The sequence below is a fragment of the Mercenaria mercenaria genome, chromosome 10 (genome assembly GCF_021730395.1).
Source record: "Mercenaria mercenaria strain notata chromosome 10, MADL_Memer_1, whole genome shotgun sequence".
Taxonomy (NCBI): Eukaryota; Metazoa; Mollusca; class Bivalvia; order Venerida; family Veneridae; genus Mercenaria; species Mercenaria mercenaria.
In genome coordinates this window covers 66,969,572-66,990,432 of record NC_069370.1, presented here as the reverse complement: position 1 = coordinate 66,990,432, position 20,861 = coordinate 66,969,572, and the positions used below count along the sequence as shown (strand labels likewise).

At 35.3% G+C, this 20,861-nt stretch overlaps 1 protein-coding gene across 4 annotated transcripts in view; it reads left to right on the top strand.

Moving 5' to 3' along the window:
• Positions 1–20,861, top strand: part of LOC123561364 (dixin-like) — a 48,608-nt gene that overhangs the window by 13,184 nt on the left and 14,563 nt on the right. For 3 of the 4 annotated variants that reach the window (XM_045353671.2, XM_053553264.1, XM_045353674.2), the window contains 15 exons: positions 3–128; positions 4,674–4,822; positions 5,719–5,807; positions 6,239–6,498; positions 7,486–7,643; positions 7,990–8,070; positions 9,081–9,185; positions 9,697–9,801; positions 11,227–11,280; positions 11,688–11,834; positions 13,526–13,624; positions 14,571–14,750; positions 15,411–15,510; positions 16,883–16,988; positions 20,109–20,217. In XM_045353671.2, coding sequence (XP_045209606.2) covers positions 3–128; positions 4,674–4,822; positions 5,719–5,807; positions 6,239–6,498; positions 7,486–7,643; positions 7,990–8,070; positions 9,081–9,185; positions 9,697–9,801; positions 11,227–11,280; positions 11,688–11,834; positions 13,526–13,624; positions 14,571–14,750; positions 15,411–15,510; positions 16,883–16,988; positions 20,109–20,217 — 1,868 coding nt within the window. The remainder of the gene's footprint in view (positions 1–2; positions 129–4,673; positions 4,823–5,718; positions 5,808–6,238; positions 6,499–7,485; positions 7,644–7,989; positions 8,071–9,080; positions 9,186–9,696; positions 9,802–11,226; positions 11,281–11,687; positions 11,835–13,525; positions 13,625–14,570; positions 14,751–15,410; positions 15,511–16,882; positions 16,989–20,108; positions 20,218–20,861) is intronic. The other variant, XM_045353673.2, reaches the window with a different exon arrangement.

Here is a 20,861-nt window from a genome sequence, read left to right as displayed (position 1 = left end):
AGCTGGTGAGGAGATTTCTGGGGTGCATGATGTGCCATCTACATTTGCCGAGATGAAAGAGAACGTGGAGAGGATCCTGCATTTCATGTCTGCAAAGAAAATACGTATGCATCACATAATGGCCAAAGGTCAGTTATTTTTTGTGTTTATAAATAATACTTAATTATGTGGTGGGCCCATACTGACAATCTGCATTGTTTGCTTGATAACATATTCTTCATGTGAGCCGCACCATGAGAAAACCAACATAATGCAATTGCGACCAGAATGGATCCACACCAGCCTCCGCATCCGTGCAGTCTGGTCAGGATCCCTGCTGTTCGCTTTCAAAGCCTATTGCAATTAGAGAAACCATTAGCGAACAGCATGGATCCTGACCAGACTGCATGTCTGGATCCATGCTGGTCGCAAACGCACTATGTTGGTTTTCGCATGGAGCGGCTGATATTTAATTTGGTATTTTCTGTTTATAATGAAAAGGCTACTTTCAGTTAAGGTGGAAGGATGCCAAAATGGCTTTCAAGAATATGTTATCAGAGCTGCAGATAAGATGCACGTAATTACACAAAAAAGAATATGCAGAAAAGCAGTTTATTAAAGAATATAAGTGTACTGAAAAGCAAAGAAAAATCTTTTTCCGCAAATGGCTTTAAAACACAGCATGGGCATACCACAGAGTAATGCACAAGTTGAAAACATCATCGTATGACTGGTTCAGCTGAACATATTTCCATTACGTTGATTGCTATTATCAGCTTGTATTGGAACCTTCCATTCAATATGGTCCTCTCAGGCCTTTTTAGCTCGACTATTCAGAGAATAGGTAGAGGTGTTGGACTCACTGTGTCAGTGTCGGCATCCCGATTTGGTTAAGTTTTTTATGTAAGCTGATATCTCACAAACCACTTGTCAGGGGTGTAAAATTCCACTCGCCCGCTCGCATTGGCGAGTTAAAGACTGAGTAGGACGAGTGGACCTCACTGTGTACTCGACCGATCGGGCGAGTGGTTTTTTACGTCCTTACTTTACCAAAATTCAGAAATTACAACTCCAAAACGTCAACAAACTTTGAGATGGTGCAGTCGCTACCTGGATTGACTGGAATTTACCCGCGAATCGTAAAGATATCAAAACGCCATGCCGGTAATTTTCCATTCCACAAGCACGTGCGACCTATCGTATTAAATATCTAATTTACATCGACACGTACACAAAAACCGTGCGTAGTGCATTCATTTTTAGCTCGACTATTCGAAGAATAAGTAGAGCTATCCTACTCACCACGGCGTCGGCGTCGGCGTCACACCCTGGTTAAGTTTTTCGTACCAGTCCACATTTTGACAAAGTCTTTTGAGATAAAGCTTTGAAACTTTCAACACTTGTTTACCATCACCATGTCCAGTTATAGGCAAGAGTACATAACTCTGTCAAGCATTTTGACTGAATTATGGCCCCTTTTGACTTAGAAATCTTGGTTAAGTTTTTCGTACCAGTTCATATTTTGACAAAGTCTTTTGAGATAAAGCTTTGAAACTTTCAACACTTGTTAACCATCACCATGTCCAGTTATAGGCAAGAGTACATAACTCTGTCAAGCATTTTGACTGAATTATGGCCCCTTTTGACTTAGAAATCTTGGTTAAGTTTTTCGTACCAGTTCATATTTTGACAAAGTCTTTTGAGATAAATCTTTGAAACTTTCAACACTTGTTAACCATCACCATGTCCAGTTATAGGCAAGAGTACATAACTCTGTCAAGCATTTTGACTGAATTATGGCCCCTTTTGACTTAGAAATCTTGGTTAAGTTTTTCGTACCAGTTCATATTTTGACAAAGTCTTTTGAGATAAAGCTTTGAAACTTTCAACACTTGTTTACCATCACCATGTCCAGTTGTAGGCAAGAGTACATAACTCCATCAAGCATTTTGACTGAATTATGGCCCCTTTTTGACTTAGAAATCTTGGTTAAGTTTTTTCGTACCAGTCCACATTTTGACAAAGTCTTTTGAGATAAAGCTTTGAAACTTTCAACACTTGTTTACCATCACAATATCCAGTTGTAGGCAAGAGTACATAACTCCATCAAGCATTTTGACTGAATTATGGCCCTTTTGACTTAGAAATCTTGGTTAAGTTTTTCGTACCAGTTTATATTTTGTGTAAAGTGTTTGACATATGGCTTTGAAACTTTTATATCTTGTTCAGTATAATAGTCTCTATCAATAGGCAAGAGTACGTAACTCTCTCCTCTTTTTTGGCTGAATTATGGCCCTTTTTGAACTTGGAAACTGGTTCTGTTTTGTATATGTCCATGTTTTGTCAAGACTATTTGACATATGTCTTTTAAACTTTAAACACTTGTTTATCATTATGATTTCCATCTCTAGGCAAGAGTACATGACTCTGACAACTATTTTGACTGAATTATGGCCCTTTTTGGACTTTCAAATTTGTTCAGTTTTTCTTACAAGTCAGCGTTTTGTCAAAACTATTTGAACTGTGGCTTTGAAACTTTTAACACTAGTTTATCAACATGATTTCCATCTGTAGGCAAGAGTACATAACTCTGTCAACTATTTTGACTGAATTATGGCCCCTTTTGGACTTGGAGATAAGTTAAATTTTTCATATAAGTCCATGTTTTGCCTAACATGTAACTTAACATATTTGCCATCATGGTCACACATTGCCATTTAGTGGAAGACTAATCGAAATCCACAAATACAGGAACATTTTTTGTTTAATCCATTTTTTTGTTTAGTCTGAAAATCTATGGAAATATTTTGACCCCATTCTTCAATCAATTCTTCGAATAGTCGAGCGCGCTGTCATCCGACAGCTCTTGTTTAACACTTCCGCTTCAAGTTTTCAACACTTCTTGAGAAATAATACTATTTGAATTCTATAATGATTTTAGTAAGATATCGACAGAAATGTAGGCAAAATTCAATAGAAACGGTCGAATTTTCATATAATCATTTGTAAAAATTCAAACAGCGGGACCTTAGTTACTTATTTCTTTCTAGCTAAAAGTAAATAAATGATGAATACTCTAGGCATAACATTCAGACTTTTGACCAGAAAGAACAAAAAACAGAATAAAAAAACTTAAATAATGAAAAAGCGGTAATTACAATACATGGAGTAAAACGATTTTTGGCAAACAGATTTCTGTTAGTGCGGCAGAATAGGTTACGTGACCTCGTGAACGTAAATAGAAATGCGATTTTAAAATAAAGCAATGTGATGTCATGATGTCATTGCGGTTTTGAATAAGTTTTAAATGAATCTTTGTACATGTATTTTTTGACCAACAATTTAAAAGTTTTTTTTTTGTCAAACAATAATGTAAATTCCTTGAGGGCAAATAGGTCACAGAGGTAGGATATCCACTATAGTAACTATCGTTTGAGACATTTACCTTTTATACGGGATATAGCACATTCGTTTTTGATAACAAATTAAGAAGAAACTTTAAGCAATTTTAAGAACCGATGCGGTACGATCAGACAGTTACGTGTCACATGGCGCGAAAACATGACGTAATGCCATGACAATCTCGAGCAAAAATACCGCTTTGATCTCCACTTCAGATGTCAAGATACTGACACACTTCTTTTAGCTTTTGTAAATTGATCATGAAAACAAGGTCAATTACTTTATCAACAGAATAATTACCGACAATCTTTAACGTATTTTTTCCTCTCTTTCAACACGGGTGGATGGACGATGATTACTGTGTCAAAATTTTTTAGACACTTTTCAAAATAAATATTTTTCGGGAAATAATACTATTGTACATAATACTCCTTTCATAAAAGTGACAGTATTAAAAGTGTCAATTATTAGGGCGAGTGGCTGTTCACTAAGGGCGAGTAGATATTACTGGCTACTAGTCCTGCAGGGCGAGTGGTGTGAAAAAAAATTTTACACCCCTGCTTGTGGGAATGGATTGAAACTTCACACATATATTCACAGTGATAAACTGACTGACACTGTACAGGTTCCATAACTCTCTCTGTGTTTTACTTCTTTACAAAATAATGCCCCTTTTTCAACTTAGAAAATTTTGGTAAGGTTTTGTATGTAAGCTGGTATCTCCATACCCACCAATGGGAACGTATTGAAACTTGACACACTTCTTTCATTCTTTTTGCATTATCTGACATGCAATACACAGGTTCCATAACACTACTTTGCATTATTACAAAATTATGCCTATTTTTCTTCTTAGCATTTTTGGTTAAGTTTTTGTATGTAAGCTGGTATCTCAGTGCCTACATATGGGAATGGATAAAATCTTGACACACTTATCCACTGTCATTAGCTGATAATTATGGGCTGTACAGGTTCCATAAACACTTAGTTCCAATGCAATAAGTATTGCTTTTAACTGAATTATTAAGTAAACCCCATTCCAGTCAAATTCTGTGTATTAAGCATATTGAAAAGATATATGGCTATCAAGTCAGTCTTGTACCTCCAAGGTTTCCAGCAAGGATCATAAACCTGTATCTTTCCTCCTCTGGTTCAGGGACATTTGTCAGTTTTAAGCAAATTAAAGTTATTTAATATCTTCTTGTTTGCTCCAGGACCTTTGAAATAGCAAAAGAGAAAAAAAAACAGAAATATTGTCTTGGAGTTCACATGTCATCCTATATTTATTTTAGATATTGTGGATGGTAACTTGAAGTCAATTATGCGACTGATACTTGCCTTGGCAGCCCATTATAAACCAGACAGTGTCAAGCATTCTTCGTCCGGGAACCGAGGGTTATCATCTGACAGCAGAAGTCCAAATGTTAGCTCTATCGCACAGGTAAATGTAACATGTTGTTGCATTTCAAACTTTTTGAGAACTTTTTCAGCACATAAATTCCAAATTTGATTTTGAAATTGAAGTTAATTATGGAAGGGACTCTGTGATTGTATGACTACTGTCATTGACTTTGAATCTTTTTCCTCTCACGTCAGTGGGATTGAAACCTTGGGATGCAAAAATCTTTCATATGAGGAAGTTATCGATCTGGCTTGTGGAAGGTTAGTAGTTCTACCCCATGTCATGAAACTCAGCCTTAATGTCTGAAAGGATCTGGGGGGGTCACTGTGACCGAGTGTTTATGGTCACTGACTGCGTATCACTTGTCTTGGAGGACTGGGGGCACAGATCACTTGTCCTGGAGGACTGGGGGTACAATAAACCTTGAGATGTAAAATTTTTTCATGTGAAGAAGCATCCAGCTGGCATGCTAAGGTAGCTGGCTCAGCTCTGCCGAGGGACTTTCTCCATCATTAGAAGCCAGAAAGTCTCAGTATGACCTATCAATGCATCAGTTAGATGTTAATCCCAACAATAATCCCTGTAAAGATATAAAGTGCATTGCAGTAGAAAAGCTGGAAAGCCATTAGATGAATTGTATTGTGTGGGTGTGACATAAAACCCATCAAAACAAACGATGGGTAATCATATTCATAAGGTTAGAGATCTAGGAGTCCTCCTACACATTTTTATAGAAAGTAGGAATGAGATTTAGAAGAAAAATAGTGGCATAAGAATCAGCATTAGAAGTATCCGTGAATGCAGACATTGTTTAAAATACATGATTTATAAATGTTTGTAAATATTCAATAACAAATAACAGCTGGTAAATTTTTGAAAAGGAAGAAAATGATAATATCACAAAAGTGCTCATTGATTTTTTATGTGTATCATAGGGAGCATCTGCAGCCCTTACTGCAGCAAGACGAAATGTTGCAAAGGCAGGAAGCAGTTTCCGGAGGAAAGGTAGAGATTATCATCAAAGGTATGTTTAAAATACTGATTGTTTGAGGTGACAAAATGCTCCAGTTTAAGCAGTCCAAACAGAAAATAAAAGGAAAATGGCCCAGAACCATATTGCTTGCTTGAGCGAGCCCTGGTATCTAAACCACAAGTGCTTCATCAGTTTTTGGTTGTACTACTTCAGTCATTTAAAGTGTATAATTGCAAGATACTTTGTACTTTGATAAGCAGTGAAATATTACTGATGTCATGTACAGTCCTCATTGAGATGCCTAAAAATTCATATATTTAGAATAAAAAATTATTTCTATGCCCTGCCTTTTGGTTTGGTTATCTGACATTACACTCTTCTACCGTATGTCAGTTCTAACTTGATATTTGGACATGTGTTTTAGGGTTTGGTCAAATGTTTATATTATGTTTTCTTCATAGTGGTTGCTTATTATATTACAGGAGAAGTTACCACCAAGAAAGTAGTTCCGACCAGTATAGTGACTCTGACACGAGCTTCCATGCTGACCACCCACGTATAGTTCCTGGTCGGGAGCGTGGTGATGTAGATGGTGCTAGCGCTGGAAGCAGCCCCATCTCCAGTAATGTACATACCCCACAAGTGACATTAGTGTGTTCCACATCCTCTGTTTCCAAGGATACTCATGCCAGTAGTGGATCATCATCAATGTCGAGAAGTAAATCGGCAGAATATAGTACATGTATGTTATCTTCCATTTCATCCTTTTTCTTATGTTTCAAAACCCTATGGTCGGCTCTAAAAGTAGAGCATATTGGTTTTTCCAGAATTTGCAAGTTTGACTCCTAGGCAAAACAAAGTTCTTGAGGAAGATTAGGCAGAAGACAGTATACTTTTATCTGATTTTATTCATACCCCTCCTCTGATTTATGATGAGAAGTTGTACCAGTGGGGAACCATGAAATTGTCATGCAAGAAATGATTGATGCATTTTACTTGTAGGAGTGAGCAAAGCATATATATTTAGTACAGTAAAATTTGAGTAGGCTTCTTTCATTATTGTCGAATATTTACCCTTTTTCCAAGCCGCAGTTCTATCAGATACTCTTGGACGGTCCTTGTGGTGTCTTTACAGAAAATTTGAAGGTATTTGAATAACAGGACTTAGTGTGAACAATATCCTGTATTATTATTAAATCTATATTTATAATCCTTTCCATTGGTCTAGATGTAGTCACATGATCAATGATAAAAGGTCGTATTGACTCGAAGGTGGGGGCCAAAAACACATATTGACCGCCAGCTGTGACGTCATCACGGTTTGACGTCAAAACAATGCGACATCGTACACAATTTATCACGAAAAATGTCCAAAGGCTGCAGATATTTGTATTTAATGTTTATACTTACGGGTAGGCTAGATTTAATAATAAAACAACTGTTGCCTTTTAAGCTAGGTCGATATGTGGATTTTATCGACCTGATAAATCCACATACCGACCTCACCAAAAGGCAATAATTGTGTAATATCAGAGATTTTAGAGAAAACTCTGGGTTTTATCTCCTTGTAATCAGTAATCCCAAAATGGTTTTGAAATTAGAGTTTTGGTGAGACTGACTTTTAGAAACAATAAGGATCATAACTTAATAAATATAACTCTGGCATGGATAAATCTGTTTAAAGTACATGATGTATATCATTATTGCATGTTGTTTTCACCATTTACAGATAAAGACAGTGGTACAGAGTTGGAGGATACTGTGTTTACTCCAGGTCGAGGTGATGTGGTACAGAAAACACAGTACGATGATCTGATGTCAGAATATCTAAAGCTTGCCGAGGCCATGACTGTGATAAAAAAAGATTTGTCTCAATTACAGGACCTTGTAAGTAGCTTTAAAAAAAAAAAAGAGAAAGAAATTCTTAGTATATTTTTCTCCCATACAACAACGTTGCAGATATGTTGTAGTAAGCCTATGAAATTACAAACATTGTGCAAGTATTTTGATCCTAAATTCAGTCAAACTTATGTATTCAACAGCAGCTTGTTTTAATCAGGCGCATTTGCTTTTTCCGGTCAGGACAAATTAACCCCTGTGTTTAACAACAACCTAATTTAGCTTTAAATACTTGAGTTAATACAGGTCATTTTAATTGTGTAAAAAATTGACACATTTTTTTCTAGTACACCTTCTCTCCATAGCAAGATTGAATTTGTATGTGTACTTCCAGTTATTGAGTGGTCAGCCGCCAGATGGAGAAGAGTCTTCACCTATTCATATTGTAGAAGGAACTACCCCTGAACAACAAATTGTAAGTGAACAAATGTGCACGCATAACTTTAACTTCTGGTAACTATGAAATGTTTCAAATTAAAGCAGGTGTTGTTTTTATGCCCCAGGGCATATAGCATTTGAACTGTCCGTCGTACAAACCTGATTGCCCACAGCCGGCATTAATGAGAACTGTCTGTTTGTTTGTCCATCCTGCCATCTATCCACATGAACCAGATTGCCTACAGGTTTGTTGAGTGTGAGTATAAACTAAATTGGGCCATTTATGTGGTCTGTACGTCCAAAAATGTTTAAAGTTTGAAGGTGAAGATCATATGAGAATCAGCTTCAGTCAAGGCCATTTATATATACATGTTAGACAAACATTGGCAAGACATACAAACTGACCAATACATAGATGACCTTGACCTTGATGATTTTAACTTGAAACCTCAAAAACAAGATCTTTGGTCAAACACCTGGGGGGGGGATATAATTTTGTGTTTTGAAAACGCAGCTCCTCAGTTTATTTGGTTATTCCCTGGAAAAAGATCAGTCTGGAAATAGTGTCCTGTCAGTATTTGACCGGAGATACCTATTTACTGACTTCGCATGCCGTTCTAGTAATGTAAACAGTGCATACTAATAAAAAGTCTTAAGTACATAACTTTGTGTGTTTAACTTTCATATTATTGAGACATATTATATAGTAACTATAGTCTTTTGGTATGTTGATTGATGATGTATGATTTAATAAGGGATTCCCGTGAAACTTGACGCAAATATTAAGCATAAGTGAGAAGTTGTTTAGGATGCACAAATCAGGTGTCTGTACCCCCAAGGTCAAGATCACAAACAAGGACCTTTGCCCTTATACATGTATTGGTATGGGCAGTCCACTTCAGGAGCATTTGTCACCATGGTACTTGTTAGTGACTTCTCTTGTTTGTGTTTTGCTAAAAAGGAATGCTGCAGGTTGCATAAGGATACATAATTGTTGTTTTCAATAGTTAAGTACATGTATATTAACTTTGTGTTTATTCTATATAGGTGATATTACGCAGTCAGTTACAGCAAACCAAAGAGGTCAACAGCAGTTTGCGAGAGGAATTGTCAAAAAATAAACTAGAGTTGATGCAGATACAAGGAGTTAAGGTAAGAACCTGTCTGTAGCTATAAGAGTCCATAGCTTACAACTGAAAATCTGGCACTTTGTGATCTCCTACGATTGTGAGTTTGCATCAGTATTAGCAGTTTCTGTCTCAAAGTGCATTTAAGAGGCAAATATGTATCTCAGGGAATCCAGTAAAACTAAGGGACATGTGCAAAGAATAATGACTAAATTCAAGTATGAATTACTCACTTGCATTTGGTAGCTTTGTTACAACATATGATATGAATGGTTAGTTTATTTGTGGTATGTGCTATTTTTTTAACTAGTAATGAATTGCTAAGATAATCTGCACATTTTCCTCTGACAGAAAAAAATTGAAGATGGAAAACAATTGGCCTGGAAACTAGACTGACTCTTAGCGGACTGGATGCTCTTCAGGATTTATGTGTACATTAGAAGAAGAAGCTAATATTTTTTAAAAAAGGTCATTGTTTTGCTTGGTGCCCAACTTGTATTCCACTAGAAATTAATTGTTTTCTTGTATGATTCCAGGCTGGCCTACAACAGAGAATCACAGAACAGGAGTCAACAACATCACAGCTTAAAGCAGAATTGTTACAAAGAGATTTTCAAAAACAAAACTTTGATTCTGAACAGGTAGTTGTCATATTTCTTGGTTGGAATATTGTAAAATACCTCATTTTGTGGCAGTTTTATTACAGTGCTATTTTGGTCATGGTCTGTTGAGCTAAAATAAATCTTCACAAAAATTAGTCAACTCCTAAATTTAGTATCTGCCATTATAGGCTAGAAAACTTTAAATATTAAGGTTTATTGCATTTTTAAGCAACAATTTCTGTAAACGTTTTATTCTTAGAAACCTTTTTTTTTTTATCCACTATTTGAAATTTTTCAAATTGTAGAGCTTTTGCAATTACCTTTTCGTCTGCAAGTGTGTCCACGTCTGCATCACAGAAGTTTAGGTTAAAGTTTTGCATGTAAGCAGGTATCTCAGAACCTACTTGGTTAAATGTTTTCATACTTCATTTATATGTATTCGGCATCATGAGATGACCAACCTGGACAAGTTACAAAACTCTAGCTTTTATTTTTTAAAAATGATGCCCCTTTTTAGCTCAACTATTCGAAGAATAGGGGAGCTATCCTACTCGGCCCGGCATCGGCGTGAGCGTCACACAAGTGTTAAAGTTTGCGTACCACCCCAAATATTTTCAAAATCCATAGAGATATTGCTTTCATATTTTGCATACTTGTTTAGCATCATGACCCCAGTCTGTAAAAAGGAGGAGACAACTCTGTCAAGCATTTTGACTGAATTAAGGCCCCTTTTCGACTTAGAATATGCTTATTGTAATGTTAAAGTTTGCGTAACACCCCAAATATTTTCAAAGTCCATTGAGATACTGCTTTCATATTTTGCATACTTGTTTACCATCATGACCCCTGTCTGTAAAAAGAAGGAGGCAACTCTATCAAGCATTTTGACTGAATTATGGTCCCTTTTCGACTTAGAATATGTTTATTGTAATGTTAAAGTTTTACTCATAGCTTATATTATACTATCAAGCACTGAGAATAGTCAAGCGTGCTGTCCACTGACAGCTCATGTTAACTAAGAATTTCAGGTTAAAGTATTGCATATAAGTCGGTTTCTCAAAAACTACAAGGTCAGATGATAAGTAACATCAAAATTTGAGGAACTGTATCTGGTTTACCTTAGTGAGTCAAGTAAACGGAGCAAAAACCACTTTCAATAATGGGCGGGGCTAAACTAGTTTGAACTGGTTACAACCGGATAATCATTACACATGGTCAGTTGTTGTTTATTGCAAGCTATAATCGAGTAAATGATGGGATGTTGATTTTGTAAAATATACAATGATCGGGCTACTGATGCTTTAAATTTATGGTTGCCGTGTGGGCTTAAGTCAGGATTTTTTTTGGAAGCCCGATGAAAATTTCTGGTAGCCCGCGGACTCCGGGCAATTTGTTTGTCGGACACTGGCTACATGTTTTTCATTTATTTTGAAATAGATTATCAAAGTTTTCTTTATTTTGCAGACAAATGTTTCCAGACAGTTGCGGGATAAAGATAAAATAATCTCAGACCTTAAAGTAAGTTGTTTTTTTTTTCAGATGGTTCTGTTGTAATTATATTTCAAGACTTATCCATAGTTTCGAACATATCACTAGTTTTGTTATAGTAAAAGGGACCATTACAGTATTGAATATCAAAATTTCAGATTTACAAAATACAAAAAGAAAACTCTTGTTTAGAAATCTCTATACCAGTAACTGTATTTCTGTTTTAGATTTACTGTAGAGGAGAATTAAAGTGATGAGTGCCACATATGAAAGAATAACCCTACAAACTTGTATCATTATATTTTTCAACAAGATGTCAGTTTGCAAGGTTGTAAAGCTTATGACAATGCATTTTATCTTGCTGGCTCTCACTTGTTATAATATTTTTTATCTTTTTAAAATTTACCAAAACAAACATTTTCTCTATGAAATTTCAGAAAGATTTAGCGAGACGAGACCAAAAAATTGACCACATACGCCATGAGTTACAGATGCAAATATCAGAGAAGGAAAATGCTAATAAATCTTTAAAGCAACAAATGAAAGAATTAAATGACCGATTTAAAGTTGTTGATGAAACAGGGGTAAGAATTGTCCAGACTTAGTGTCATATTTACTTTTTATGGAACAATATATTTGTGACTACATATAGTGTATAGAGAGCTGTCCTACTCAACCTGATGCTGTAATCAGTGTGAACCTTAAAGGTTTGATACACATTCTTTTTATCTCTGTCGATGCATGATAGATTTGCTTCAGACTTATATTATTTGTTCCTCACCCACATTATATGACTCGGGTGATAACTTTCAAACCAGCATTTCTTGAGTTATGCTGCCTTTTTACTTAGAATTTCAGGTTAATGTTTGGACACACTTTCACTCTATCTCTGTTATTACATAATAAATTTGATTTAAACTTGAAGCAGATGTCATAAATCATCCCCAATATCATACGACACATGGTTCATGACTCCAGCTCATATATCTCATGCATTATACCCCCTTTTAATTCCTTTGAATCTAATATTGAAGTTTTTACACACTTTTACTCTTACATTGGACCGAGATTCTTAGGTATAACTAAATGGATTTTATTCAGACTTAATTATTTGTCCCACATCATCATACACATCATATGACACAAGGTTCATTACCCCTGAAGAAATATTCCATGAATTTTGCTTTTATACTTAGAAATTCTGGTTCCTTGCTGATTTATATTTTGGTGTACTTTCACTCTTTCTCGGTTATTACTAAAAGAATTTGACACATAGTTAAACTAATGTCCCACATCATTATCCATATGGGGGTATTAATCACTAAAGTGATGACTGTTTCACTTTCAGGCATCAAAATAGTAGAGCATGCTGTCTCCTGTAACAGCTCTTGTTTTGAATTACTCCCTATGTATGTTAAATAGGAATATTTGTATTGTAATTTATAAGACACTTATCTGGTTTTTAGCCCACCTGAACTTGTTAGTATTTGTGCATGGTCTGGCAACAGTCATTTATTGTTCATTGTCCCCGATTCTACTTAGACATCTCTTCTGAAACAACAAGTCAGAATTACGCCAAATTTGATCTGTAGCATCCTGGCATGGACTTCTCTCAAGTTCATTAAAATGCATTAAAGGCCTCTTAGATAAAAAAGACAAAAGGTTTAAACACTTTCTTCCCTCAAACTGCACTGTGGATCTTCACAAAACCTGTTGTGTAGAATCCTTGGATAGACTTTATTGAAGTTTGATCATGACTTTGCTTGACTGCACATGGGTGTTGCCAGAACTAAAAATAGAACAAATATTTAATTGATTTCTCTTCAAGAATCTTCAGATAATGCTCATTAAATTTGGTGAGAAGCATACCTGCTCAAAAGGTAGCAGGCTGTCCTCAGATTTGTTCAGTTAGTTTCACTCGCCATTAGAGCTAAAAATAGAAAAAAACCGACTTCTCATGAACCTTTATGGTCATCCACCATAATTGTTTCAGAAACATGGTCAAAATGTCAAGGTCTGTCTTAGGTGCGCGACTTGCAGACCTTAGGCCTATCTTGATATAAAATACAACTTTAATTATGCAAATATTTCCTGCATTGTATATCTTATGTCTTATATTAATTTAGCATGTCAGTCTTTATTGTCTGAATGTGATTTCATTTGTAACATGTCTGTCTATTCTTATTACAGTATGACTGTTCTTTTATGTTAGGATGTAGCATATGATTTTTTTTTATGTTTTTATAACTTTCTCTCTCTGTCTTATGCTTATCAGGCATCTCTGAAAGCACGTGTTGCTTCGCAAGACAAACAGATGGCTCGCCTTGCTGGACGAATCTTACACACAAAGAATGAACAAATACGACCTCCTCCTGTAAGAATGTCTTTCCTTCCTCTAGCTGTTACTATTTATAAACTGAGATTCATAAAGTTTCTTAGGTTTTGTATGATTTTTCTTCAAAACAGTGATTTTATAACACTGTTTGGCTTTTCCCAGCTCCTGTTTATGCGACTGTTGAAATGTATGGAAAATTTTACAAAGAAAATTTTAGCATGTTGATTAATTTACGGGGGAAATAAAAGGGGAAAATTTGCTGAACTGTGATTAATTAAAAAAACGTTCAAAATGCAGAAAATGTAGTAAAAGTTCTTATTTTAGGGCTAACTATAAAATCATTTAATTTTGTGGGCATGAAATTTTGAGGTTTGCATCTTTCTTGTGGGACAATTCCTGGATTTGAGCTTCTGAAGATAAAAAATTGATTTTAATTACTAGGATTTAATTTTGTAGATTGACAAAAGTAAATGATTTCACAATGTATCTTGTCACAACTTACGTACTATACACAAAACAGTATATATATTTAAATACAGAAATGTAATTTAAATAAAGATAGGTTTTATCACAAAGAATGTTTTTTAAAAAAAGACAATATTGTTGACCTTTTTTTAGTGCTCATATACTTTACTGTACCCTTTATATGTAAGGTACATTTGGAATATTTTTATGCCCTCTATGCGTCCATGTAAATTCTTGTTCGGGCTGTAACTCTGCCATCCATGTTGAGATTTTGAAATAACTTGGCATAAATGTTCACCATAATGAGACGACGTGTCGTGCGCAAGACCCAGACCCCTAGCTCCAAGGTCAAGGTCACACTTAGAGATCAGAGGTTAACATGGTCTGTTTCGTGTCCGGTCCATAACTCTGCTATTGATGAAGGGATTTTGAAATTGCTTGGCATAAATCATTTGTATATTGTAACATCATATTTCTGAAGGTTATTTTGCTGTATCTTGTCTCATATTTAACACTGTAGACTGGTGCTGATGAACTAGGTGTATTGCGGGAATCTTTGTCCAGTTTACGTCAGTGCTTCCTCAACACAGACCCCCAGCAACACACGTTAGATACTTTAGAACAGGGGATATCAACGTTAATGGAACGACTTCCAAATCCTAATAATGCAATGTCTAATAGTGGTGGACATTCTTTAAATGTTAGTAATTTTATATCATTTTGTGCAACCACTGGAGTTTTTCTTTTTTAATTTATTTTATGGTAGGAAACTTCAGGACTGAGTGGTTAAAGTCTGTGACTTTGAATTGCTAGCCCATCACCGATGTAGGTTCAAAACTTTGATCAGGGTGTTGATTTCTTGTGAGAAAGTCATCACGCTGGGTTTTGGAAGGTCAGTGTTTCTACCTAGATGCTAGCAGGTGCCTTACACAATGCCTGGAGGCCGAGGGGAGCAAATGTTCTCCCACGACCGTAAAAAGTGGGAAAAATTACCTTATGACCTACATTATGTTGGTGTGGCTCTAAACCCATCAAAAATAAAAAACAACAGCATTTTATGATATGTATATTACATTCTATACAATGATGTATTTATCAGCTTAATTTTATTTGACTGTCTTTTATTTGTTATTTGACCTTCCCATTGTGGGCGCACCTTCCTAAATATTAATATCATATATAAGTAATGAGTAAACATATTTTCTTACATTGGTAGTGAATGAATAGAATGGTTTTTGTATACACACACTAGTGCTAGTTGTACGAGAAAATATAGTCAGGTTGCTGACCCTTTTAGACTAAGCAGTTGTTAGTGTGTCATGATATGTGTGCTTACTAATTATTCTGTATATTATTTCAGAGCTCATATGAGCAACATGTTTCACGCAAGTTAAATTTTGATGGTACGGGAGACGTACGTAGATCTCCAATTACAGCAATCCCAGGTAGTAAACAATCAAGTGAGTGTAGTGACGCACGGTTTGTAACCATTTTCTCTTTCACACCAATATAATCTTCTAATTGTGTATCATTGAAAAGGTAAAATTGTGTGAATGTTTGTACATAACCCTAACACATGACCATCAGCCAGTTTTGTTTTAATTTTACACAAACATTATTTTGTCACAAATTATAGAGCTTACCTCAGCAGGGAGATATTTACATTGTCTTGTCTGTTGGGTTTAAAGAAGGATAAATGTGATAATTGCCTGTCGTAAAAATAGGCTTATACTCCCAGTTGCCAAGGTTGAGTCCCAATTCTTAATCAGCTGTTCCAACACTTGAGTCCAACATTTCAGTCATTCCCAGACTTGTGTCCAGGTTTTAGTTAGTTCAAATCAGTGTCCCAGTTTTTATCTGTTTCTAGACTGTGTCTCAGTTTTCAACCATTTCCAGACTGTGTCTAAGTTTTAAACCATTCCAAGACTGTATCCCAATTTTCAACAGCTTCAAGACTGACCCAAATTTTAGTCTTTTCAAAGCTGTCCCAGTTGTCAGCCTGTCTAAGGCTGTTGTCCCAGTTGTCATCTTTTCCAGCACTGTTTCCAGTTATCAGCCATTCAAAGACTATCCCAGTTTTCAAATGTATTCTAAATTTCCAAGACTGTATTTCAAATTTCAACTGAATACTTGTTTGTACCATGTTGTGCAGTGTTCATGTTGTTGTATGTTTGTGGTGTCCCCCTTTTATGTTGTGATTAAGTAATTTTATGGATATGTATCATATTGCTGGATATTTCATAAGTACAAAAATAGTAGTAACAGATTACAAAGCCTAGCTTAGAAATAACCAGTTAGATGCTAGAATTTGGGAACTTGTTTTTACTTACATCCCAGTGTGTGCATGAACCTGGTTATTATTTGTTAATTGAATAGTGCACCTTGAAAAGAAAAAAAAAGTATATAATATCAGATTTGTCGGGCATATATCACTAGAAAGTAAATGATTAAACTCTAAAAGGTTATAGTATAAAAGGTTTGGTTGACACTGTGTCTTGCACTTAAATTTTTCAGTTGTTTTATTTTGATAAATCATATTTATGTTGAAAAAAAGTTTCTAAAGTGATAGCACTAAAGAATTAATCTCAGTGTTAGTATTATAACGCTAGACTGAAAGACCTTGTTCATTATTGAAATGAAATAGTTTATAATAATTGATTTCATATTTCTATAGCATGTGTTTATCTGATAATTCTGCTGAATGATGGGACTGTGCTGTAGGCTGAATTCAAGCGCTGTATCTACATACCCAGAGTTTCTACCCTGACGTCCCACCTTCCCCTGCGGAAGCATGTTAACTCAAAGTCCATTAACATTTTAATTTGTTTGCAGGTTTTAATCCCCGCAAGTTAGATAGTCCCCCAAACCAAAACTACACCAAAGTGCTATATTTTACTGAAAGTTCTACAACACCATCCATGCTAACAATTTATAAAAGGTAAGTTTTTTAAAATTGTTTATATGATGACAGTGTGTGTTTTGTCATTGATCCAGTTTATATTGTACCAGATATTATAGATGCGATAAAGAAAAGAAATATTTTTAGATCTATTCCCAGTATAGGTAGAGCTATTGTGCATGCGCATTCATCTGCCTTGATATCACTATCTGGTTAGGCTTTTGTATGTAAGCTTGTTTCTTAGTAAAAACTGGTATGAATGGATTGAAATTTCACATACTTGTTCACTATTATAATCTGACATGGATTGTACAGGTTTCATTACTTTTTAGCTCGACTATTCATAGAATAGTGAGCTATTGCACTCGCCCATGCGTCGGCGTCCGCGTCCGCGTCCGCGTCCTGATTTTGGTTAAGGTTTTGTATGTAAGCTGGTATCTCAGTAACCACTTGTGGGAATGGATTGAAACTTCACACACTTATTCACTGTGACAAACTGACTTACATTGCACAGGTTCCATAACTCTATTTTGCTTTTTTACAAAATTATGCCCCTTTTTCGACTTAGAAATTTTTGGTTAAGGTTTTGTATGTAAGCTGGTAACTCAGTAACCACTTGTGGGAATGGATTGAAACTTCACACACTTATTCACTGTGATGAACTGATCTACACTGCACAGGTTCCATAACTCTATTTTGCTTTTTTACAAAATTATGCCCCTTTTTCAACTTAGAAATTTTTGGTTAAGGTTTTGTATGTAAGCTGGTATCTCATTACTTACTAATGGGAATGGATTGAAACTTCACATACTTGTTCACTATCATGATCTGACACGCACTAAGCAAGTCCCATAACTCTACTCTCTTTTTTTTTTCAAAATTATGCCCCTTTTTCGACTTAGCAGTTTTTGGTTAAATTTTTGTATGTAATCTGATATCTCAGTATCCACTAATTGGAATGGATTGAAACTTCACACACTTGTTCACTGTCATGATCTAACATGCACTGTGAAGGTCCCATAACTCTACTTGGCATTTTTACAAAATTATGCCCCTTTGACTTAGCAGTTTTTTGTTAAGTTTTTGTATGTAAGCTGGTATCTCAGTATCCACAAATTGGAAAGGATTGAAACTTCACACACTTGTTCACTGTCATGATATGACATGCAGTACAGAGGTTCAATACCTCTACTTTGCATTTTACAAAATTATGCCCCTTTTTCAACTTTTGTATTCATTCAATTGACAAGGCTGTTGAATAGTCGAGCGTTGCTGTCCTCCGACAGCTCTTGTTTTCATGATGTTATGCCCTTTTTCTGCTTAACAAGTTTTTTTTTTTTTTTTCTTTTTGTAAGCTGGTTTCTCAGTATCGACTGATGGGAATGTTTTTAAACTTTACATACTTGTTGAATTTTCGACAGGAACAGTCTTGGTAGACTCTAAAATTGGCAGCTTGCCAGATCACTAGATAAAGATAGTAACAAATGTTCTATAAATAGTAGCAAACGTCACAAACCGATGCCACATTTTTAGCTCATCTGATTTTTTGAAAAAAAATGATGAGTTATTGTCATCACTTGAGCGGGCGTCGGCGTCGGCGTTGCCTGGTTAAGTTTTATGTTTAGGTCAGCTTTTCTCCTAAACTATCAAAGCTATTGCTTTGAAACTTGGAATACTTGTTCACCATCATAAGCTGACCCTGTATAGCAAGAAACATAACTCCATCTTGCTTTTTGCAAGATTTATGGCCCCTTTTGTACTTAGAAAATATCAGATTTCTTGGTTAAGTTTTATGTTTAGGTCAACTTTTCTCCTAAACTATCAAAGCTATTGCTTTGAAACTTGGAATACTTGTTCACCATCATAAGCAGACCCTGTACATCAAGAACCATAACTCCATCTTGCTTTTTGCAAGAATTATTGCCCCTTTTGGACTTAGAAAATCAGTTTTCTTGGTTAAGTTTTATGTTTAGGTCAGCTTTTATCCTAAACTATCAAAGCTGTTGCTTTAAAACTTGCAACACTTGTTCACCATCATAAGCTGATCCTGTACAGCAAGAAACATAACTCCATCCTGCTTTTTGCAAGATTTATGGCCCCTTTTGGACTTAGAAAATATCAGATTTCTTGGTTAAGTTTTATGTTTAGGTTAACTTTTTTTCTTAAACTATCAAAGCTATTGCTTTGAAACTTGCAACACTTGTTCACCATCATAAGCTGACCCTGTATAGCAAGCAACATAACTCCATCCTGCTTTTTGCAATAATTATTGCCCCTTTTGGACTTAGAAAATCATTTTCTTGGTTGAGTATTATGTTTAAGTCGCCTTTTCTCATAAACTATCAAAGCTATTGCTTTAAAACTTGCAACAGTTTTTCACCATCATAAGTGGACACTGTACATCAAGAAACATAATTCTATCTTGCTTTTTGCAAGAATGATGGCCCTTTTTAGACTTAGAAAATCGTGGGTAGGACAATATTTCTATTACACAAAAAAAATCAGATGAGCGTCAGCACCCGCAAGGCGGTGCTCTTGTTAGTACTTCAGTTAGCATTTTTCTATTGAAGTGTATCCTGATGAAGGTCTTAGTAGACCGAAACTGGTCGATCATATAATAAATAGTCTACAACCATCCTGGTGTTTGACGTGTTGTTCTCCCCTCCCATGTTTTATCTTTTGTTGTAACTTTACATACTTGTTGACTGTGATGATCTAACCTGTAATGCAAGGGTTCAGTAGCTCTATCATTTTTCTTGGAAGTTTTGCCTCATTTTCAACTTGGCAATATTAGTTAAGATTTTATTTGTAAACTGGTGCCCCATTTAGTATTTGAGAGAGGAATGTTCTATGAATCTTGCTTACTTTAAGCAAAATTGTTGCCTGTATTGTACTTGTTTATGTATACATGTATTTATGTAACAGCGTTGCTGACCTATTAGCTGTCATTGGACATTTTTGAACAAACACAGTCCTGTTGTCACTTTTCTGTAATTATATATGTTGGGTTACATAAATAAACTTTTTCCAGAATTTTTTTTGTAGAGCTATACAAAAGAGTAATAACTTCAATACAAAGTCATATATTAGGTTTTTTTCCTTGACAGGAGGGTATTACATCTAGACTGTAGGTATGAATTTTATATTTTAATGTTTCAGATTGGGAGAGATAACTCTTCATGATTTCAAGGGGTCTTTTGATAGACCTGGCCAGTATAGGTACCATTTTAAAGCCTTGGATCCAGAATTTGGAACAGTAAAAGAGGAGGTAAGGATTTTATTCTATGGTGAAGGCATATAAAAGCAAAATCAAGTCAAAATATGAAGTAAAATATCTAGTTTTAGAATGATAGTTTCAAAAAAAGACTGTTGAAAACTTTCGTGACAGTTTAAAAAAAAAGAAGTGGAAAACCACTGTGGTATAAAATAGAGAAGCAGTCTGATACTTTTTGAGCAAATTTTAAATTTTGTTGAAGTGCCAGAGACTTACAAGATCTTAGATGTTTTTAAAGTGTGAAACAAGTGTAATGATTTGTTTATGAAGCATATCTGATCTGACATCTCTTTGCAACATATACACAGTTACACTCAATGTCAACATAGCCTTTCCTTTATCTGACAGAAAATTTATATAAGTAGGAATTAATTAAAACATAGGTCTGTTCTTTCATATGCTAAAGTGTATGGATGTGTGTAAGTTTTTGTTTACTATCACTACAGAGTAATCCTGAAAATGATGTCCTCTCTGAAAGCCTTCTCTGTTTGAAATGATGTTAAAGTCTCAGACATTGTGTTACAGTGTCAGAGAAATCTTAATCTAACCCTCACCCTGCTATATTTCTATAATCAACTTCTCCATCTTTCAATTTGGACAGCACCATTAACTGTTAAAAGGGGTGCTTACTAAAGATA